This window comes from Elephas maximus, chromosome 1 (assembly GCF_024166365.1).
Source record: "Elephas maximus indicus isolate mEleMax1 chromosome 1, mEleMax1 primary haplotype, whole genome shotgun sequence".
Lineage (NCBI taxonomy): Eukaryota > Metazoa > Chordata > Mammalia > Proboscidea > Elephantidae > Elephas > Elephas maximus.
Genome location: NC_064819.1, coordinates 224,604,487 through 224,629,370, shown reverse-complemented (window position 1 = coordinate 224,629,370; position 24,884 = coordinate 224,604,487). Strand labels below are relative to the sequence as shown.

The window sequence follows — 24,884 nt, the reverse complement described above, 5'->3', positions numbered from 1 at the left end:
AAAAGCCTGTGTCTCCATGCAATCTCTCATGACTGGTAGGTTTGTTTTTTTCCTTTTAGAGCTTTTCTCAACCACATATAACAAGTATATGTATATCTGAGAAAATATTTTCAATAATATATTACCTTAAAAAAAAAAAAAACCAATGTTGCTTAGAGCAAGGCCAGGTGTAATTGGCAACAGACATCAGTCATTCCCAGGAGAAGATGCCAATCTAACGTCAGCCCTCCTGGTCTTTTTCCTTCATTTCTCTTCATCTTGCGATGACACTATCAGTGACTATTGGTAACTGAAACCATAATGGAAATCTTGTAACCAATTTTTTAAGAACAGAACTAAAGGGCGATTGATTCAAAGGACATTTGCCAATTGCTAAAGCTCACTGTCTTCCTGCAGGACCAGGCTGTGTCTAATTGTAGATCAAGAAATGGAACCAACAGTGAATAGTTAAGCATTTGTTGAATGTCTGGTATTAAGCAGTTGTAGTACAAATGGGTGTCCATATTTTACCATCTGTAGAAACGAAAGATATAAACACAACCCAGTATTTCCTAAGGATCACTGTAATAGGTGGCATTTGGGATGTTTGTAAATATCACAGAAACTGATAAAAGAGCCAGGATCCATGGGCAGAAACTTGTGAATCAGGCATGTGGATTCCAGACTTGTTGCTTCTAGAGTGAAGGCACAATGGAGGATAAATTTTTCAAAAAAGATACTGCATAAAAGAGGTATACCGGTATTTTGTGTGATGTACTCTGTGGGACACTGTGTGGAAATATAACAGAAGACTTCTCAAGGAGTTTATTATATAATCAGAGAAAGAATTTTTTTTTCAAGCCTTCTTCTAGTGTCTTGATGTGAGTGTGTTCATGTGTGTGTCACATACAAGCCTGGTAAAGGGTATGTGTGTCACATACAAGCTTGGTAGAGCTTGGCAGAGTATTAACTTCCTATTTAAATAAGATCTTTCAAGAATTTCAAAACAATGCATGTTTTATACATTTTGACATTAGTAATTTTTCCCAGGGAATTTTACAGAATATTGTCAATAGTGGCTTCCCTATTTTTCCATAATTACTGAAAATGCATCAAATTTCAGAGAAGCAGTCTTATTCAGATACTTTGAGAAATTAACGAAATCACCTCTAAAACACACGTATGATCTTAGTGTATTAGAGGACTGAGATTTCCTGTTGTTGTGTGCTGTTGAGTCATTCTAATTCATAACAACCCTTTAGGACAGAGTAGAACTGCCCCATAGGGTTTCTGGGCTGTAATCTTTACCGGAGCTGAATGCCAGGTCTTTTCTTCTATGGAGCTGCTGGTGGGTTCAAACCACCCACCTTTTGGTTAGCAGCCAAGCACTTAATCATTGTGCCACCAGGTTTCTTAGGCCACCTCAAGCTGCAAACCAGGGCTTCGAACTGGTTCTTTCTGGTCCAACCCCCTGCTAAGAATTTGTGTTTCCACCCCAGATGTACTGTGTCAGAATCGACATATTAACAGGATCCCCGGGTGATTCTTATGTATACATCTACATTTTAACAAGATTCCCCAGGTGATTCCTATGTATACATTCTTATGCTATATTAATTCAGTGTATCTGGGGTAGAAATGCAAATTCTAAGCAGGGGATTGAACCAGTTCATTCTCTGCTGAACACACATTCACAGAACCCACATGCAGAGACACACAAAGTTTTGCTACACTGTGTGAATCCTCCTCGCTCTCTACCATCGCTCCTACACTTGGCAGCACTCACTGTGAAATGGCAGCCTCCCTCCCCTGCAGGGCAGGAGTCAAGCACTAGCTAGTTTGTTGGGTGTTTGGGTGACAATTAGCTATAGTTTCTACTTCCCAGAATTCGTTGGGTTATACCTCTTTTGTAAGCAGTTTGTCCTTTTCTCTCTGTGGATCTACACCAAGAAACCCGTCATTATCCCTAGAAATGCTTAGAATGGAATTCAGTTTATTTCACTATGGTTTTCTTCGCTGTGTTCTTTTTCTGATTAAAGGATCCTTTCCATTTCCTGTTGGGTTGGCTTTTTCCCAGGTCCTCCACTTTCTCAAGTAAGTTTTTCTGCCTAAGTTGTACGTTGGCGTATTCGTCAAGCCCCCCTTCCTTAAACTCTTTTCTGCATTCTCTTCATCCTTACCCTTGCACCTCAGAATGTAAGAAAGAATTAACGTCACATTGTCTAGTCTTCTCTTACCAAACCTTCCAGCTTAAGAATAACTATTTATTGGAAGCCTTCTCCCCCTAAACTCCTTCTCTCTCACACAACCATGTCAGTGACCCTCTTCTGTGTTCACATAACAAATTTATTGCTTCAGTGTCTATGAGAGTGCTTGGTTCAGAGTAGGGACTCAATAAAAATAATAGGTTTGTTTGACTATTGAATTCAAACTTCAGCCATACCACATATTTGGTGTTAGACTTTGGGCCAACCTACTAGGCAGCCCTGTGCCTCACTTTCCTTAGCTATAAAATGAGGGTAATAAAATTGAAGGTAAAGAAAAGTGTCTGGCACTTAACAGTGCCTGCTACATAACAGGCACTAGAAAATGATAGTTTCCATTGCCTCTTATTGAATGGATAAGCGAATGGACAAAGAACAAATGAAAAGAGGTACTATCTGAACTTCTTTTTGCTCTCTAACAGACTCTCCTGAAGCTCCTGGGCTTCTAGACAAAGGTATCAGTTTGTTAACTTAGAAGTTAAGTTGTGCAAGTCCTTTAGCCATCTTCACCACCCTGCTTCTTAGTATCTCCTCATAACCTCTCCCATTCTTTCCAGCCGACACCTAGAACCTTGGTCATTCCACGGTAGGGCCCTAGTCAGCTACAGTTTACCTGAATCAGGCAATTTTTATTCTTGTTCTGGGCCACTAAAGCCCATGGGTTTACCCTAGCTCTGCTAATCTGTAGAATTTCCAAACCTCTGTTCCACAGAGTTCTCCCCAGGCTCCTCCCATCCAATGCTCTGGTCTCCGAATCCTCAGAGTTCCTGGCCTGTTCTTCTCAAGAACTTGTCAAATAAGAATATAGAAAACTTGGAGAGTAACTGAATGGGGTGAAAGGGTAAAAACAATGTCAAATATAAATCCAGTAGTTCAAACCTGAGTGGATGGAGGAATGACGGGCAGGGTGAGAGAAAACCTGGTTTGCAGGGAAGGAGGATGTAGATTTAGCAAATCTGCATTTGATTCTGATACATTCTATCTTCTTAGCTATCAATGGAGAAAAATAAATGGAAAATAAACTATGAATAGAACTAATCAAAAGCCAAAATGACTTTCCATTTAAAGAGTAACATAATGATATATATCAAATATTAAAGTATATAATCATGCAAGTGTCTCAGGAGTTTTTACTAATTAAAATTATATAAGGATGGAGTCAGAATGGACAAAGATATCTTCAGTTTTTGAGATTCTGAATTATTAAATAATTATTCTCTTTCCTCTAGATGACATGAGCTTACCCAACATTTAAAAATGGTATTGCTCTTTTTGTACTTTAAATGTTTTCACCGATTTGGAAATAAAATTCTTCTGTGAGATATTTCTCCTGCAAGATGTATTATTTTCTTTGAAAAAAAAAGATTAACTTGCTGTAGATACAATAAAGTGTTATACTACGTTGCAGCCTCACCGTTAGGAATGAAGAACGAGGAGACAGTGCAGGAAGACCGGCGCATACCACCAAAATGGAGAGCATCCAGGTCATAGAGGAATGGTGAGTGTGAGCCACATGATGCTGTTTGTATGCTGTGTGTTTATGGTACTTGTGTGCTGTTTGGGAAACCTGGTGGCTTAGTGGTTAAGTGCTACGGCTGCTAACCAAAGGGTCAGCAGTTCAACTCTGCCAGGCGCTCCTTGGAAACTCTATGGGGCAGTTCTACTCTGTCCTGTAGGGTCACTATGAGTCGGAATTTACTCAACGGCACTGGGTTTGGTTTTTGGTTTATATGCTATTTGCATGCTGTTTACATCAATGGAGTGCTTAAGTATCATGTGTTGCTTCCTAATACCCCTCAAAATGGAATGAATCTTGTGAAAGGAAGGTAAACTCAATCTGGCAGATCTTATTTTGTGATTGTAGTGTATCATATAAGGAGGTACATCCTGGTAACTGATTCCTTGTTTTGTCCACTGTAAAACTTCTAATTTCCAAGTGTCTTGTACAGAGAGGCTGAAACTATGCCAATGTCCCACTTGCATCATACTTTCACCCTCTAGTTTTAGCATCCATTTATCAATCTTGCCTGACTGAAACAGTCATTACAACAGCGCGTGCTAATAGTGATTTTCCTAATTCCATCATCCTTTCTACATCTGTTAACATTCTAGTCTAACAAAGAGCTTTCCTTTATCCTCCACTTAGTTATTTTTAAAATGTCTTAACAGTATGGACTCGTGGATTCTTTTTCGTCTGTGGGTTATAATCCGTTACTATTACTTTTTCATTCTCAAATCATCCCCAATTTGGCCAGTGGGAGCCATTTTCACATGTCCCGTCATTCCTTGAGTAGGTCCTTGCTTTCTGGGACAAGAAGATATTCTAGAATCATCCTGTACTTTCCAAGGCCCAGCCCTGTAATCATTCATTTCTTCAAGGATAGTTGGTTCCTTTTAGTGGAGAATAGTATTTAGAAACCAAGATCTGAGGGCTAGTATACTCATTGCTGTGGTGGGCTCATTGCTTCTAGGCCCTCTTAATGTACAGAGATAGGAAATACAAACACAGACATCTATCTATTTCTGTAGCTATCAATCTATCATTATTAAAAACCCGAGTTCATACTGATACCTCCAATTCCAATCGAAACCACGGGGTTCATTGTTGTCTCCGCCTTTCCATATTGGCAGCTCTCATCTACAACAAAGAAAAATCTGTTTCTCATAATCCACAATACATTTACTAATTGCTCAAGCCTAGAATACGCATTAAGTGGTTTCAAAATTGTTATCCCGTGTCATTATTCTAGACAAACCTAATAACTAGAGTTAAATACCTACTTATACTTCTTTTCCTTTTTTTCCTTAGCTTGAGGAAGAATAGGTCAGAAGTTAATTGGGTAACATCCCCTTTCAATGTGTTCATGTTACTTATTTCAGATACAGTAGGTTTATTTATTTGGATGTATTCAATTTTTTTTCCCCTCCATCCTTTTTGACTTTTATTTATTACAATTTTAGTTGTGAAATACACAGTGAAGACTGTGAGAGCTGGAACGCCCTTGTTTTTCCAGGTCTTACAAGTTTCCTGCCTTTAAAAGGGCAGAAAACTTTTCTATCACTCGTTTTTTTGGAAAATATTTGAGTTTTCTTTCTCTGACAGGTTTCTGCCTTACGGCTTTTGCAGGTTTTACTGTGCTATGGTTCCAAAAGCCAAAACAGCATAAAAAGGTATACTCAGAGAAATGATCCTTGACTTGCATTTTAAGAATTTATGATTTACTTTCATTGATTCGTATTGAAAAGTCATCCGCAAGACTATCAGTAAATATTCTGTGTCCTGTGGATTAGATGTTGTTTGGGACCTGTGTTGGCAGTGTCCTGATTTTAGCAGCCCTACCAATGCAAAAAAAAAAAAAAAAATTTTTTTTTTCCCAATGCAAAATCAGAGTTTTTAATAGCTGGAAAAGAATCTTATTGACTAAAAATTATTTAGGAAACAGTCTTAGAAGGGTTATGTAACTTGCCAAAAGCCACACCTTGTTTTCAGTTGAACACTACCAGGTAGACCTTGTTTGGAGCCCTGGTGACATGGTGGTTAAGAGCTCCGCTGCTAACCAAAAGGTTGGCGGCTCGAATTCACCAGCTGCTCCTTGAAAATCCTATGGGGCAATTCTACTGTAGGGTCACTATAAGTCAGAATCAACTCAATAGCAACAGATTTGGATTTTTTGGTTTAGGTGGACCTTGTTTCGTTTACATTACCACCCAGAAACTTTACTCCAGTGGGGCACCTGGTTATTACTTGAAAAGAAATTAATTACCACTTGATGCAAATGATGGCTAAAAGGTTAGTATATTACAGATCCCACAGGTATTTGTAATTCTCACAGGGACAATCCCATAACTTAAAAGTTGACAATTATAATGGTGGCAGTGGCAGGTGAGAGCGAGGAGGATCCAAGTAGGGGCTTCCGATGAGAAGGAGGGCGGGGGGCTTTCTGGAATCACTTAAATCATTTCAAATGGAAGCTCTAATTAAGGCCAGATTTTTTTTTTATCAGTCGGAATTGACTGGACAGCAACAGGTCTGTGTGTTAAAATACTAACCACTAGATGGCAGCATTGCATAGCATTGTAGCACCTGGTCTCACTTTCGACATTGTCTTTGGTAACGACCTCCTTCTGTCTCTGCAGTCAAAACCCCACTGCAGATGAAGTCTTGTCCTGGTCTCAAAATTTTGACAAGATGATGAAGGCTCCAGCAGGAAGAAACCTTTTCAGAGAGTTCCTCCGAACAGAATACAGTGAAGAGAACCTACTTTTCTGGCTTGCCTGCGAAGACTTAAAGAAAGAGCAGAACAAAAAAGTAATTGAAGAAAAGGCCAGAATGATATATGAAGATTACATTTCTATCCTATCACCAAAAGAGGTAAAAATCTGCAAAACATTCAGACCTAGGATGACCAAAAAGGGACTGGTGTCCAAATTGAGTAGTGTGTGGGGGTGGACAGGTTCTAAGGCTTCACGGGGTAGATATTTCAGTGTCCATTTTGAGAATCCCCCCAAATATTGGGGCAACAAATGTTTGAAAGCTGTTTCCCCACTATATGCTTGATCATTTATCTCTGGCTGAACTGTGTGGTAGCCTGCTTGCTTTTCAGAACTGACACTCAGCCACTTATTTAAGCACAGTTTGCTATGGCTTGAACTAAAGTGGAGAGGAATAATACACTTAGGGCAGTATTTCTCAAAGTGGGGTTCCTTAGGTCACCTGTATGAGAATCACCTGGTGCACATGTTTAAAAAGCAAATTCTTCAGACCTTCCTAGGACTTCTGAATTTTTGGAAACAGAGCCCAGGAATCTACCTTTTGAACAAGCTTTCTGTATGCATAAACCAAACCAAACTCATTGCCATCGAGTCAATTCTGACTTATAGTAACCCTATAGGACAGAGTGGAAACCCTGGTGGCATAGTGGTTAAGTGTACGGCTGCTAACCAAAGGGTCGGCAGTTCGAATCTGCCAGGTGCTCCTTAGAAACTCTATGGGGCACTTCTACTCTGTCCTGTAGGGTCGCTATGAGTTGGAATCCACTCGAGGGCACTGGGTTGGGTTATAGGACAGGGTAGAATTGCCCCATGGGGTTTCCAAGGCTGTGAATCTTTATGGAAGTAGACTCCCACATCTTTCTCCCACAGAGCAGCTGGCTGGTTCAAATTGCAGACCTTTTGGTTCACAGCCGGGCTCTTTAATCACTGCATCACAGGGCACCTTCCACATGTATATTAGTTTGAAAACCTCTCCTATAAGTGCTCAAAAAAAAAAACAAAAAAAACCCTGCATGTTTGTTGCTGGTCGTGACTGAATTTTCACAGAACTGCGGAATGGGCCCTTATGATCTATTAATACCCCTAAGGAAGTGGTGGGGAGTGGCAATTATTTTACTTACACTGGTTTTCCTCCTACTGAAAGTGCAAGCTTTACCAGACCATACCTTCGCAATAACGAACATTTCCAGCCACCAAATAGCACTTTTCTACTAGCTTTTTTAAAATTAATTTGCCCCTGAGAAACATCACAGGTACCAGAGTTGAAATCATTCGGTGAGTGGTTGACAGTGTGACCAGGTCCCTGGAGCACTGAGTGACAGAGCAACTGGTGTGTGCTTTAGGGCACTTGGAGAACTTAGAAGTTCCTAGAATGCATTCCCTTTTCCATGGTGCTCTCTTCTGGTCGTTCCCATCCGACCTGAACCACTGTGATTATTACCCGTACATTTAGATGTCCTGACCTGGTCCTCCCCGAACCACTGTGATTATTACCCGTACATTTAGATGTCCTGACCTGGTCCTCCCCGAACCACTGTGATTATTACCCGTACATTTAGATGTCCTGACCTGGTCCTCCCCGAACCACTGTGATTATTACCCGTACATTTAGATGTCCTGACCTGGTCCTCCCTGAACCACTGTGATTATTACCCGTACATTTAGATGTCCTGACCTGGTCCTCCCCGAACCACTGTGATTATTACCCGTACATTTAGATGTCCTGACCTGGTCCTCCCCGAACCACTGTGATTATTACCCGTACATTTAGATGTCCTGACCTGGTCCTCCCTGAACCACTGTGATTATTACCCGTACATTTAGATGTCCTGACCTGGTCCTCCCCGAACCACTGTGATTATTACCCGTACATTTAGATGTCCTGACCTGGTCCTCCCTGAACCACTGTGATTATTACCCGTACATTTAGATGTCCTGACCTGGTCCTCCCCGAACCACTGTGATTATTACCCGTACATTTAGATGTCCTGACCTGGTCCTCCCTGAACCACTGTGATTATTACCCGTACATTTAGATGTCCTGACCTGGTCCTCCCCGAACCACTGTGATTATTACCCGTACATTTAGATGTCCTGACCTGGTCCTCCCCGAACCACTGTGATTATTACCCGTACATTTAGATGTCCTGACCTGGTCCTCCCTGAACCACTGTGATTATTACCCGTACATTTAGATGTCCTGACCTGGTCCTCCCCGAACCACTGTGATTATTACCCGTACATTTAGATGTCCTGACCTGGTCCTCCCTGAACCACTGTGATTATTATCCGTACATTTAGATGTCCTGACCTGGTCCTCCCCGAACCACTGTGATTATTACCCGTACATTTAGATGTCCTGACCTGGTCCTCCCCGAACCACTGTGATTATTACCCGTACATTTAGATGTCCTGACCTGGTCCTCCCTGAACCACTGTGATTATTACCCGTACATTTAGATGTCCTGACCTGGTCCTCCCCGAACCACTGTGATTATTACCCGTACATTTAGATGTCCTGACCTGGTCCTCCCTGAACCACTGTGATTATTACCCGTACATTTAGATGTCCTGACCTGGTCCTCCCCGAACCACTGTGATTATTACCCGTACATTTAGATGTCCTGACCTGGTCCTCCCTGAACCACTGTGATTATTACCCGTACATTTAGATGTCCTGACCTGGTCCTCCCCGAACCACTGTGATTATTACCCGTACATTTAGATGTCCTGACCTGGTCCTCCCCGAACCACTGTGATTATTACCCGTACATTTAGATGTCCTGACCTGGTCCTCCCTGAACCACTGTGATTATTACCCGTACATTTAGATGTCCTGACCTGGTCCTCCCCGAACCACTGTGATTATTACCCGTACATTTAGATGTCCTGACCTGGTCCTCCCTGAACCACTGTGATTATTACCCGTACATTTAGATGTCCTGACCTGGTCCTCCCTGAACCACTGTGATTATTACCCGTACATTTAGATGTCCTGACCTGGTCCTCCCTGAACCACTGTGATTATTACCCGTACATTTAGATGTCCTGACCTGGTCCTCCCTGAACCACTGTGATTATTACCCGTACATTTAGATGTCCTGACCTGGTCCTCCCTGAACCACTGTGATTATTACCCGTACATTTAGATGTCCTGACCTGGTCCTCCCCGAACCACTGTGATTATTACCCGTACATTTAGATGTCCTGACCTGGTCCTCCCCGAACCACTGTGATTATTACCCGTACATTTAGATGTCCTGACCTGGTCCTCCCTGAACCACTGTGATTATTACCCGTACATTTAGATGTCCTGACCTGGTCCTCCCTGAACCACTGTGATTATTACCCGTACATTTAGATGTCCTGACCTGGTCCTCCCCGAACCACTGTGATTATTACCCGTACATTTAGATGTCCTGACCTGGTCCTCCCCGAACCACTGTGATTATTACCCGTACATTTAGATGTCCTGACCTGGTCCTCCCTGAACCACTGTGATTATTACCCGTACATTTAGATGTCCTGACCTGGTCCTCCCTGAACCACTGTGATTATTACCCGTACATTTAGATGTCCTGACCTGGTCCTACCCGAACCACTGTGATTATTACCCGTACATTTAGATGTCCTGACCTGGTCCTCCCTGAACCACTGTGATTATTACCCGTACATTTAGATGTCCTGACCTGGTCCTCCCTGAACCACTGTGATTATTACCCGTACATTTAGATGTCCTGACCTGGTCCTCCCTGCTCCCAGAGGTCAGCCTTCACAGCCTGCTGTCACAGACATGATGAAATTCCCTCATTTTTTAAGCCGTGGTAACTGGTGCCTTGTCCAGCACTTGATGTGGTCCCATCCTTCCCTAGACTCCTTACCTTGAAATGTGTAAAATGAGTGTCTACTTTATCCATGTGCAAGTTAGAAATGCTGTATTAACTCTTTCACTTCTAATAAGTGTAGATAACTAGGAGGTGACGTGCAATCAGGAGGTCATATAACCTCCATTCCTTGATACAGAGGACATTTCAGCATAGTAATCAAATATGATATTGTTTAGCAGAAAAAAACAAATAACTAAAAGTAGGCGTTTGCAATTATATAAGATAATGTTTAAAAAGCTATATTGAAGGCAAGGTATAGATATATTTGGAGCCCTGGTGGGACAGTGGTTAAGAGCTCGGCTGCTAACCAAAAGGTCAGCAGTTCAAATCCAGCAGTCACTCTTGATAACCCTCTGGGGCAGTTCTACTCTGTCCTGAGGGGTCACTGTGAGTCAGAATTGACTCGAAGCCACTGGTTTGTGTTTTGGGTATAGATGTATTTACTCTAGAACTATGCTAATGGAGTTGACTCACTGATACACTCACAACATGGCACGTGCTTCCTACTACCCAAGAGTTCTTTCCATATATTGTATCTCGCTAACTTTTCTGTCAATTTCTAATCCGCTAGAATACATAATAGCTGTCTGATGACGCTGAGTTATTGCCTTTCAAATTTTGTTTTCCAACACTGGAGAGAAAATATGTCACATCCAAACAGCCCTGACTATACAGTAGTAAGGAGCTGTTAGTTGCTGTTGAATCAATTCTGACTCATGGCGGCACCATGTGTGCAGAGTAAAACTGCCCCATCACGTTTTCAAGGCTGTGATCTTTCGGAAGCAGCTCACTAGGCCCATCTTCCAAAGGGCCTCTGGGTGGATTTGAGCCATCAACCTTTTGGCTAGTAGTCCAGCACTGAACAGTTTGCACCACCCAGGGACTTCTTAATAATAAGAGCACTGGACTAATATTCAAACACCCAGGATTCTAGTCCTGGCTCTGTCATGATCTAATTGTGTGGCCTCGGATAAATTACTTCATCTCTCTGGGCCTTGGTTATTTAGTTGATTTGTTTACAAAAATAAAAATAGGCATAAAACAAAAAACAAAAAAAACAAACCCATTGCTGTCGAGTTGATTCTGACTCATAGCAACCCCTATAGCACAGGGTAGAACTGCCTCATAGTTTCCAAGGAAACTGGTAGATTTGAACTGCTGACCTTTTGGTTAGCAGCCAAACTCTTAACCGCTATACCACTAGGATTTCTGTAAAAATGGGCATAGAGAAGATTAAACCAGATCCAGAAGAAGAGCTGTGAGGCTAGCGTGCTCCCACTTTGTCCCCACAAATGATAATGGCTAATGGATCACACCCCTCCTCACTGCCGTACCCCGATACCACCTGTTCAGAATCCCTTTGAACACCTATCAGACTTGATGTCTATTTTCCATTTGGGGCCTAGATAATCCGGCCTTTCTACCTCTGAAATTCTAAAACTGTTTCTACTCACTCAAAATATTTTAAAACACACGCACATTTGAATCATTTATAAAAGGGTGATGACTAAAAATTGTCAGGATTTTATTCTTGATCAGAACATCATTTTTTTTTCTTTTTTACTAGACTTTCATTTTGGCTGAATTTGATTGACCTACCATGTTCCTCTTTATTAAATGCAGGGAAAGGCTACATTTTTAAAAATTATTTGTATATGCATAATTTTTTTGTTAATGAAACCATCAAAGCCAATGTGCCGAAAATCATGATTTATTATTTAAGAGTATGTTTTATGCATTTTTAATAATTTTGCCGTTGTGTAATAAATAAGACATGTTTGCACTCAGGTGATATAATGTCCATTTCTTGGTACTGAGTACATATCAAGAAGGGAAAGAGTCAAATTTTAAGTAAAAAACATCAGGAGATAGCGTTTCTTTCAAGAATAAATTTCCTTTTTATATGATGTCCTCAAGGGGAAAACAAACAGAGGTAATAAAGACAGATTTCAGATTAACAGATTCTGGTATCAGTTTATATTATTAAGTATTAAAAAGACAAACCCAGCAGGATAAGGAAATTCATTAAAAAATTCTATTTAGAAGCTATTATCCATTACAAACAGCTTTGAGCTATTGAAAGAAGAACCCAGCGCCGTCGAGTCGATTCTGACTCATAGTGACCCGATAGGACAGGGTAGAACTGCCCCACAGAGTTTCCAAGGAACGCCTGGCAGATTTGAACTGCCAGCCCTTTGGTTAGCAGCCATAGCACTTAACCACTACACCACCAGGGTTTCCAATTGAAATTGAAAGAAGAAATGACTGTAAATCTGAATTGAAGAAAACTATGTGTGTTCAGCTATCTACAAATCCCCTAAGTGATGGCCTTGTTACCAGAAGACTGTAACCTGGCTCTGCTGTTACTCTGTGCATGACAGGTACCAACTTGCTTCTGTGCTCTGGAGTCTCAGCTTCCTCATTTCATAGAATGATGGCGTGGGAAAAACTCTTAAAGTCCACTAAATCTATGATTTTTCAGGATCTGCCACATGTGACTTCATTAGTAGTAGAAACTGCTTCTGGATTTCACCCTAAATTTCCAGTTGCTTTCGGGGGAGGGGGAGAAGTAATCAACATATTTAAGGACACCAGACTTACCTAAAAATAATGCTGATGCGATAGATACATGGATTCTGTGTGTGTGTGCATATATAATATACATGTGTCTTTAAGCAAAATTATGTAGCTTTAACATTTCCACTGGTTTAGATCACTTTTTCTAAACATAACTCATTGACTATCCATTCTTGGATTCATTTCTTCATGCATGCATCCATGTTATCATCCAAAAAATATTTATTGAGTGTTTCCGATAAGGCAGGCATTGGGCTAGATGCTGGGGATATGATGGTGAGCAAGACAGACACTCGCCTGTCCCTTATGGAGCTTAAAGTTTAAGAAGACAGGCAAGTCATGTCGAAAACAAGTAGCTACAAACTGTGATAAACAGGATGGGGCTGGAGGTGGAATGGTGTGGTTTAGAATAAGAATGGTCAGGTAAGACCGCTCTAAGAAGGTGAAATTCAAGTTGATACAAAGGCCCAAGACTTTGAGTTCAGTCAAAAACACGTGATTGTAACTATGATCAATAATTACTATTATTACTTTATGTTGGGCTTAAACTTTATTGTTTACAAAACACTCTTCCACATAGTATTACAATATAAGTCTCACAACAATTCTTTAGCAACTAGGACAAAAAGCACCATTTTACAGCAGAGGAAACTGAGTCTCAGAGAGGTAAAAAGTCTTGTTCAAGGACAACAGAATTATATCTGATAGTGCTAGAACATAAACCTGAGGTCTTCTGATTCAAAGTGTGTTCCTTTTCAGCTACAACATGTCGAGTTGTTATTCCATCATTAAGTATTTTCATAATGACACTATGTAGATTTTTGTAACCCAACCTTAGGAATTCATCTGAAGTGAGAAATAGCAACCTCACCACATGCCTGAACCCTCGCCTACACAGGAAGACATTCTTTCCTGTCATTTGGAACCTAGCAAGAATGTGGTCACTGCACTTTATCCTACCAGTAACCTTTGCTCCAAAAAATAAATTTAAATTATTAGTCTTATTTGCAAGTTATAATTATTTCCAGTAGAAATAATCAACACAAAATAATACAATGAAAGTGTACATGTTGAAAATGTATTAAAATCAATAGGAGAATCAGATATTCTTTAAAAAAACAAAAAACCAAACCCATTGCTGTCGAGTCGATACAGACTTATAGTGACCCTGGATATTCTTTAGATATATAAAATTTAACTTGGGAAAACCAACTTTAGTTAAAATTCAAACCACTGGAGAAAATCTTCAGTGGCAGAAGCTAACACTGATAGAATAGGATATGGATCTATGCAGGAAAAAAAAGCAGTAAGAATTTTACTTGGAAAAGAATCCTAAATAAAGAAAATCTAGTAAAATTAAAAATAAAAAGAGAAAATGAGGAAAAATTAATCATGATATGTAAAAAATTGTCCAAGGAGTTAAGTTAATTAACTTAAAGAAGGGTCCACTATGGGGGGTGGGGGGAACTTTCAATGAAAATTCATCATTATCAATAGAATTCTGTCAAAAATATCTACTTGGTCAACATTTCCATTGCATTTTGATGACTAGGAAATAAAGCCAGGATCAAAACTTGGTTGCCTTCCTTTCAACAATATTGTTATCTTAGTATTCTCCATTTGGTAAGATACCTAGTAAAAATTGTTGTTGTTATTGTTAGCTGAGGTGGAGTCAGCTCTGACTCATGTGCTCGAGTAAATTGTTGTGGCCACTGTGTATTTTGAGTGACTTCCAACCTAAGGGGCACTTCTTCCAGCACTATATCAGACAATATTCTGTTGCAATCCATAGAATTTTCACTGGCTGATTTTTAGAAGTAGATCACCAGGGTTTTCTTCCTAATCTGTCTTAGTTTGGAAGCTACACTAAAACCTGTTTCCACTGTGGGTGAACCTGCTCGTAGTTTAAATGCAGGTGGCATAGTTCCCAGCATCATAGCAACACACAAGCCACTATAATATGGCAAACTGACAGACAGTTGGTAGCTAGTAAAATTAATACAGTATATAGTTAAGTTTAACCCAGATTTCCAAGCCACGCTAGCAATATTTCTGTCTTCATTCTTTCCACTTTACCTCCATACTTTTGCTGAACCTTTACTCTGCGTTATATTTTCCTCCCCAACTAGTTTGTGGAGTTGCCAGGAAATATTTATGTTATGCTTGCAAACCACTTGCTTTTCTTTTTCCCTGGCTCCTACTCCTTGTGGGAATGAATGTTTCAGGTCCATTGAGGTCTGTCACAAATTCTCTTATGTTTTTGTAAAGCTTCAGCTGCCACCTGTCAACACTGCCAGAGTTTCCAGCACTGCTAAAATTGCCAGTTAAATGCTGCCAAGTCTGAGGATTCTGTCTTGTGTTCTAACTGTCCCACAGTAATAGTTTCCTTGTTAACTCTGTTATTGCTGTGCCACACCCCCTTACCCCCATGTATAAGTCTGTGGGACTGAGTGAGAGGAGAATTTCCATTGCCTAAAGACAACTCTTACTTTGTGCTACTGAATGTTCTCTTCCCTTAGGATGAATTCTTTCCTGGAAACTTCTTAGTCCCTCATGTAATGGACCCCAGATAGATGACCTTATAAGCCACCCAGACATTCCTGAGTCCCAGGGTGACTGGGGCTCAGGCCCAAGCTGGGATACACCCCCACTGACTTTGTCTTAGGTATCAATTATGGGTGCAACTTTAGGTGTATTCCATCCTGGGGCAAAATCCCTCTTCATCTGTAAAATCTAGACTACGAGTTATCTGTTTCCAAAGTTCAACGGTGAAACAGGCACAAGGTAGACATTTTCATTGTAAATGGGAGTAATTGGAGGGAAAGAAGGGATATTAGGCACCAAGCAAGTCCAAAACCCAGCAAAACAAATCACATTAGCTCGCAAGGCTTGAAAATAATCCTCTCTTCTTTGAGACCATCTAGGCAGTGGCCCCACCCTCCAGACTTTGAGTATTGGCCACGCCATCTAGGTTCTGTGTAGAGGCCCCTCAGCCCTGGGTTTCAGCTCTGCCTTCCAGGCCTTCTGGAATGGCAACTGCTCACTTGGCTTTAGGCATCTCTGTTCTCCTAGTCCATCTGAGTTGCCCTGTCTTTCTGCCCCTTAGGCATGGCGGCCCCACCCTCTGAGGTTTGGGTGGCAGCCCCATCCCACTGACACACCTTAACGGCAGCCCCACACTCCAGAACCCAGTTGGTGAAAATCAAACTCTTTGAAACCTAAGAGGCTGTGGCCTCACCCTTTGAGATCCAGGAGACTGTGGCTGACCATGGCTCTACCCTTTGCAACCGAGAAGGCCCTACTTCCCACACTCCTTTCAACAGTTCTCCTGATCTCTGAGCTGATTCAGGGATAATCCTTTTCTTTTCTTGGAGGACAGTAGATGTAGCTCCTTTGGCCTGTTTCCTGCTTGTAGAATTCCAAGAAGCAGGCAGCTTTCTTTCCTTCTTTCTCTCTCCCCTTCAGTCTAAGCTGTTGGGTTTTCTGCTGTGGTAGTTGGTTAGATCCATCAGTCACAGGCTTAATCTCTTTAACAAAAGATTGTGTAGCCATGTCCTTGGTGAACATTCTAGGACATGTGTCCTTAGTTTGTACAACAGAATTTTGCAAATATTTAAGTTCTGTTTTCATTTTGTACAGTCCATTTTTTTATTGTGCTTTAAGTGAAATTCAGTCTCATACAAAAATTCGTATATACCTTGCTATGTACTCCTAGTTGTTATCCCCCTAATAAGACAGCACACTCCTCTCTCCACCCTGTATTCCCTGTGTCCATTCAGCCAGCTTCTGTCCCCTTCTACCTTCTCATCTTGCCTCCGGACAGGAGCTGCCCACATGATCTCATGTGTCCACTTGAGCCAAGAAGCTCACTCCTCACCAGTATCATTTTCTGTCCCATAGTCTAGTCCAATCCCTGTCTGAAGAGTTGGCATTGGGAATGGTTCCAGTCTTGGGCCAACAGAAGGTCTGGAGACCATGACCTCCAGGTTCCCTCTAGTCTTGGTCAGACCGTTAAGTCTGGCCTTTTTACAAGAATTTGAGGTCTGCATCCCACTGCTCTCCTGCTCCAACAGGGATTCTCTGTTGGATTCCTTGTCAGGGCAGTCATAGGTTGTAGCCAGGCACCATCTACTTCTTCTGGTCTCAGGCTGATGCAGTCTCTGATTTATATGGCCCTTTCTGTCTCTTGGGTTCATAATTACCTTGTGTCTTTGGTGTTCTTAATTCTCCTTTGCTCCAGGTGTGTTGATACGAATTGATGCATCTTAGATGGCCGCTTGCTAGCGTTTAAGACCAGACGCCACTTACCACAGTGGGATGTAGAATGTTTAATGACCTATATGTCCTCTGAAACCATGGTCTCTAGACCCCTGCCCCTGCTACCTTGGCCTTCAAAGCATTCAGTTTATTCAGAAAACTTCTTTGTTTTCGGTTTAGTCCAGTTGTGCTGACCTCTCCTGTATTGTCTGTTGACTTTCCCTTCATCTAAAGTAGTTCTTGTCTACTATCTAATTAGTGAATACCCCCTCCTCCCTCCCCACCCTCATAACCATCAAAGAATATTTTCTTCTGTGTTTAAACTATTTCTTGAGTTCTTATAATAGTGGTCTCATACAGTATTTGTCCTTTTGCAACTGACTAATTTCACTCAGCATAATTCTTTCCAGATTCCTCTATGTTATGAAATGATTCACGGATTCATCATTGTTTTTTATTGATGTGTAATATTCCATTGTGTGAATATACCATAATTTATTTATCCATTCATCCATTGGTGGGCACCTTGGTTGCTTCCATTTTTTGCTATTGTAAACAATGCTGCAATGAACATGGGTGTACATATATCTGTTTGTGTAAAGGCTCTTATTTCTCCAGGATATATTCCAAGGAGTGGGATTGTTGGATCCTATGATAGCTCTATTTCTGGCTTTTTAAGGAAGCACCAAATCAATTTCCAAAGTGGTTGTACTATTTTACATTCTCACCGACAGTGTATAAGTGTTCCAGTCTCTCCACAACCTCTCCAACATTTATTACTTTGTGGTTTTTGGATTAATGCCAGCCTTGTTAGAGTGAGATGGTATCTCATTGTAGTTTTAATTTGCATTTCTCTAATGGCTAATGACCGTGAGCATGCTGAGCATGTTCTTCTCTTTGGGTTTTCTAATTCCAAGTCTTTGCGCATTTCATTATAATACTTTACTTTGTCTTCTCGAGCCGTCCTCGTCCTCAAGCCGTCCTTTGAAATCTTCTGTTCAGCTGTTTTACTTCATCATTTGCTTTAGCTACTCTGCATTCAAGAGCAAGTTTCGGAGTCTCTTCTGACATCCATTTTGGTCTTTTCTTTCTTTCCTGTCTTTTTAATGACCTTTTGCTTTCTTCATATATGATGACCTTTGTCATCTCACAACTTGTCTGGTCTTTGGTCATTAGTGTTCAATTGCATCAAATCTGTTCTTGAAATTGTCTCCAAATTCAGATGGGATATACCCAAGGTCATACTTGAGTCCTCATGGACTTGTTTTAATTTTCTTCAGCTTAAACTTTATATGAGCAGTTGATGGTTTGTTCTGTAGTTGACCCCTGGCTTTGTTCTGAGTGATGATATTGAGCTTTTCCATCCTCTCTTTCCACAGATGTACTCAGTTTGATTCCTGTGTTTTCCATCTGGCCAGGTCCACGTGTATAGTCACCATTTACGTTGTTGAAAGAAGTTATTTGCTATGAAGATGTTGTTGGTCTTGCAAAATTCTATCGTGTGATCTCCAGCGTTATTTCTATCACAAGGCCATATTTTACAGCAACAGATCCTTCTTTGTTTCCAACTTCTGCATTCCAACACCAGTAGTGATCAATGCATATTGATTGCTTTTGCTATAAAACACATTAAAACTCTTCTAGCCTCTACCCGTTACCCAATTCTAAAACTCCTTCCACGTTTTAGGTATCTGTTAGAGCAACACCCCACTCCTATTTCTAATTCTGTCTTAATTTTCTAGTGCTTACCACAAATGGATGACTTTAAGAAACAGAAATTTATTTTTTCACAGTTTAAGAGGCTAGAAGTCTGGATTCAGAGTGCCAGCTCTAGGGGAAGGTATTTTCTCTCAGTTGTCTCTGCAGGAAGGCCCTTGTCTCTTCAGCTTCTGTTTCCCAGTTCCTTGGAGAGCTCCATGTGTCCTGACATCTGTCTTACTCATCTCTTCTCTGCTTGTTTGTTCAGTCTCTTTTATATCTCAAAAGAGATTGACTCAAGACACACCCTACACTAATCCTTCCTCATTAACATAACAAAGACAACCCATTTCCAAACGGGATTATGACCACAGGCATAGAGGTTAGGATTTACAACACATATTTTGGGGGGACATAATTCAATCCATAACGAACTCGTGTTATAGAAGTTTCACATTCTGAAGCACATAAATGCCACAAGATGAAGCTCTAGATTATTGTACCCATGGGGTTAACCCTGATGGCACAGTCATTAAGAGCCACTGCTGCTAACTACAGGTCGGCAGTTCGAATCCACCAGGTGCTCCTTAGAAACCGTATGGAGCAGTTCTACTCTGTCCTATAGGGCCGCTATGAGTCAGAATCGACTCCACAGCAATGGGTTTGGTTTGGGTTTTTATACTTCTTTTGACTAGTCGACAACTTTTCAAACAAAGAACCAGATTTTAAGGTAAATTTTTTTTAATGGAAATAACAAATACATTTTTATCACAGATTACTAAATGTTAAGAGTCACTATTTTCTCTACCTTATTTCACTACTGTTTTTAATCTGAAATAAAAAAGAATTAAACAATGAGGATTCAAGACATTTAATAATTTGAGTTCTTTTATTTCTCTGTCTTAAGATAACTAATAAGATTCAAGTACTATATTTAACTATGCTATTATTTAAAAATAAATGGCCCTCTTTCTTTACAACTAATCTAACATTACCTTCTCCATTGAAACAAAAAGGTCATTCAAGTTGGAAAGTAAGAGCACCGTTTATAAGAACCCTGGAGTATACTGGATAAGACATCACGTTACCACAACACATTTCAGAATAAGATGAATCAGTTTAAACTCCAATGTCAACATTTTCTTGTTGAGTAGAAACACAAAGGTATTTTTATATAAAATAGAAAGCTTAGCAAAAAAAAAAAAAAACTACTTTTTTTTATTTCATGCTTGATGGTGACCTCATATGGCTATCAGAGAAAATAAAACATGATCCATTTTTAGAACATTCATTCTTTAAGAATTTCTGGCAAATACAAATACACAGTTCAGGCAAAAGGATTTAATCTTATATAAGTTGGTCTAGCTAAAGCATGGAAATTTAGTCTAGATCACCACCCCTGGACAAATCCTCCCATAATAACCAGTTCTGTGGTATATTAACACAATTCCATGTAGTTTGTAGAGCTAAGGAATCTGTGGACACCAGATGGAATAGGGCTGACTTCAGTCACTTGGGATTGTCTCAGACACCAGACTTAGTCCAGTGGTGCGAAAAAAAGCCAGAGCCAAAAAGCCTTCTGCAAAAATGCTTGTGATAAAACATTTAGATAGAAACATGAAAAGCTTACATAGATTGGAATACATTGGGAGACAAATAACTAAGGATCACAACTTCTTAGTCCTTGCTCAATAATGAAGATTTAGGAATCCAATTAGGATTCTGAGCGATTGTTTTCCACCTGTAAGATTTTTCTAACGTCACTTCTAGGTGGAGCTTTAGTTCTTTTCCCTGTGCATGCGCTTATTGCTATCTGTTTTTCCCCACTGCCCTTTCCAGCAAGTCCTTCCATTTCCAACAGGACTGGAGCATTTCATGGGGAAAAAAAATAACTGAATTACCACAGAATTTATTTTTTCTGTGCCCTTTTCAAATGACACTCTGTTGATCACTGGGTATCCTGAATTCTTACGTTTCTCCTTTCAAAGATTCCACTTCAAATACTTGTTCTACCTTAGTACAGAGATCTTTGGATATTTTCCAGTACATTTCCTGTGCTTTCCCAGGTGGAGGTAAGACATGAAGAACATCGGCCACATTGCTTTCTACCAACTCCTTCCACATTCCCACTGCCTACTTTTGACACGGTAGAGCTTGCTGGAATATGCAACGATTGGGAATCAGCATTTGATATACGATTCATTTTGCTAGAGTATCTTCTCTGCCAGTTGATGTTTACTCTGTTCTGCAGGAGAGTCATTTCCGGCAGACACGTAATAGGAGGAGGTGAATTTATACACCCGCTCCTCACTTATCGACATGATTACGATCCCAAGACCAGGACATTATGAAAAATGGGCATTACGTGAAAATTGAGGATCACCACATCAGACGATGACTACATCATTATATAACTGCCAAATCACTGAGATTCATGGTCCAAGTTGACACATCACCTTTACCATCATAGCCACTTTTACTCTTACCTCGCACTTCAGCATTTGTTACTGCTAGACATACGTCATTAATGCACAAAATAATCGGATAGTAGATTTTTACTATTCTTATATATGTGAAATGCAGATAACGAGGTAGTTGATAAGTGAGGAGTAGGTGTGCTGTTAGGGAATTCACAAAACCTGAACAACAAATAAAAATATTCAAAAACTCCTGAGCGAATGAGTAGAAAAGATGAGTCCAAGTAAGCCAAAGTATCTGCACACGGAATTTTTAGTAGGGAAGTCTAGCTTTTTGTTTAATTCAGCCTTTGGAGGAGAAAAGGATACGAGGTTATGTTGCCTTTGAAAACATGACCTCAAATTTTTAGGTAGTTGGACTTACTCCTTGGAAGTTTCACTAAAGTGTCAGAAACCTATAGTTACTTAAATGAGGTCTTTTTGAAAAAAACATTAATGTATCTGCTCTTATTTCTTTTTAGGTCAGTCTCGATTCTCGAGTTAGAGAGGTGATCAATAGAAACCTCTTGGATCCTAACCCTCACATGTATGAAGATGCCCAACTTCAGATATATACGCTAATGCACAGAGATTCTTTTCCAAGGTTTTTGAACTCTCAGATTTATAAGTCACTTGTTGAAAGTACTGCTGCTGGCTCTGCTTCCGAATCTTAATTTCCATTTAAAAAAAGAAAAATGATTTTGAAGGGCCAGAATGGGAAGTGAAAGTAGTTCAATAACATCCGAAACTGAGTTCCTGGAGAACTACAGGTTAGCATTTCTCAGGCTACTGTGAAAACAATACAACCATTATGGTTTCTGTCTCCATTTTTATCGAGGTTATCTCTGGTTAAGTTTGGAGAAAATAACACTTAATACAAATGAATTGCCAAATTATTTGTTTTATTCAACAATTCATTCTCCTTGCAAGCAAGCTGTATTTGTAGTCCTCTGAACAGTCTCTTAGTGTACCGCCAGACGCTGCATGTGCCAAGTAAAACCGCTTCATTTGCCACATAGTTGTTGTAATATTTAATCCAATGGCATAACTTATATCTGTATTTAAGGACTTTTGTGCAATATGGTCTTAGAGAAATAGTTGCCAAAAACTGGCTGTGGTTTGCATTTTTTAACTTCATCTAAGACACAGGAAGCCAATTTTTAAAAACGTAACAATGGTATTCAACATGCTGTATACTGTGTTCAGTACACTAATTTTGAAGCCAATATTTCTGTACATGAAAAAAGAGCTATTTATAACTGTTTGTTGGGAAATCCCAATGGAAGGGGGAGGATTTCTCTGGTTGGCCACTGCCAAAACTGTGGCATTTGCATTACAGAAGAGTTTGCTATGTAAAAAAAGAAGAAAAAAAAAAAAAGCACAAAACAATTTGAAGATAGCCTATCTCAATGACAAATCAATGAGTGATATTGTTTTTAATTGTAATAGAAAAAAAATACATGTATATAACAGATGTCCAATACTGTAATTCATTTATTAAAGACTGGCTGTCCAGTTCCAAAATGGTTGTGTAAAGTTATGTATTTCAGCAAGAGAAACAAATAATAATAAGCTCGATAATTTTGAAATATAAAGGATTTAATAAAGGAATGCCTACATGTAGCATACAAACTTTTCATGAACAGCACCTGTCCAATGGCATATTTTCCTTGAAAATGAAATCCAGTGACAAGCTAAGTTTTTAACCAAGAAAGGTTTTATAAGGGTTATGAAGAAGATGATTTTCTACTTCAGACCTTAACTGTTTTCACATAGTATCATAAGAATAACTTATTTTATAAATGTTCAAACCAAACTATTAAATCTCATCCATAATTACAAGGCACTGTAGTACTCAAGTTTTCTAGCTGCCATATTATTTTTTATAAGTACAACTAAAACTTTAAGACAGAATACTTGTCTGATACTGGCATGTACTTTTGACACTCGAGAAAACAGTATCCTGTCATGTAGAAAAAAATAATAACCAATGTCATGTTTATATCAAATGTTACATTTGAACATTGGTACCCCTTGAAGGCTATTTTTTAAACCTTAAAGTGAATGAACATAATACTGAGTAACCTAAACTGAAAGTTTTAAAAATATTTATACCCACTGAGAACACTGGCCTTATATTAAGGATGATATTAAAATTACAGGTTTTCTTTGTCATTTTTTTAACTACCTCTCATTTTTTTTTAATTTATTAAACATATTTTTAAAGAAAAAAGTTTGGGGTTTTCTTTTTAAATTTATTTTACTTGAAGGCTGACATTGTAAGTTTCTTTTTTCCATAAGCTTAAAACATTTGAGGAATTGTTTTTTAAAGTGAATTTGATTTTCTAGTTTCTATAGAATTCAGGAGATATGATTCAAAGGGCTATTATCTATTCCCTATGCAAATATTTTAACTGTTGCGGCGTTTGACAAAATGGGATTCAAAAAAGTTTGCAGAGTAGAAAACAATATGTTCTGTTTACACTGGCGTTGCTGACTATCCTACCATATTCAGCACTTTTAAATACATTATTTATGACAATGTAGTTAAAATGTAAGATAGAAAATATTTATAATAATCACTTCTTTTAATAAATGCCTGTTTTGTCTGAAAGTGTTACTGTGTTAAGACATATTTTATCCATGTCAATTAGGTATTTACTATTTGAATAATAGTTTTCAGTAAAATGTTGCTGTGAAAAAGATAGCTATGAAGATGTTTACAAAAAGCCCTATTTTTTTTTCCTAACCAGTGAAGAAAAACCTAAAAGAATCATCACTTCCATTGTGAAGTTCTGTTGTTCCTGAAATTATTTTTCTTTTGATTAGAATTGAGTTGATTATGCTACTATGATGTATGTGCATATACAGTGTACTATCATACTTGTTTCTGTGTTCGAGGCACAATAAATTGGTGCACATGACTAGAAAATATGTAATATACACTGGCACAATGCATGCTTGTCTTTTTAAATGTAGACTTTATATTCTTGTTGTTACTATATATGATGGTGACCTGCTAGCCGTAAGTTATCTTTATAAGATACTTTGGTCTACTGGATGAATTGTCTGTTTGACAATACCTTTAATATTTTACCAAATGTAAAGGATAAGGGCCCTTATAAAGAGCCCTGATCTCTCACCTGGGCATTCGTAGAATACAGGTTTTGCAATTGGTATACATCCTTTTGAATTATGATCAGGAAGTTGTGTTGAGGATGGTTCTAGAGGAAATGTATACATCAGACGCTGGTAGGCATGCTGTATGAGCATTTCTGTGCTAAACTATTTTTGGGAGTCGGTTCTCATTTAATTTTAAAACACTTAAAATTTCTGAGAGTGTATCAGTATGTGTATTTGCCACTACCAGTATATCTTTTAAGTATGGCGTAATTCCTTCTGTTTAAGTTACCAGGCTATAATAAACAAGCCCTCAACTGGTCTGTCTACGCTACCATTCCAAGAGCACAATATTTGTTTTAGTAGAATTTGAG

The 24,884-nt window shown here is 39.4% G+C and overlaps 1 protein-coding gene across 3 annotated transcripts in view; it reads left to right on the top strand.

The window, feature by feature from the left end:
- RGS17 (regulator of G protein signaling 17) overlaps positions 1-22,809 on the top strand; it is a 118,187-nt gene extending 95,378 nt beyond the window's left edge. For all 3 annotated transcript variants that reach the window (XM_049904114.1, XM_049904105.1, XM_049904094.1), the window contains 3 exons: positions 3,652-3,741; positions 6,381-6,615; positions 21,873-22,809. In XM_049904114.1, coding sequence (XP_049760071.1) covers positions 3,652-3,741; positions 6,381-6,615; positions 21,873-22,064 — 517 coding nt within the window. In that variant the 3' untranslated portion in view covers positions 22,065-22,809. The remainder of the gene's footprint in view (positions 1-3,651; positions 3,742-6,380; positions 6,616-21,872) is intronic.
- Positions 22,810-24,884: the final 2,075 nt, after the last annotated feature.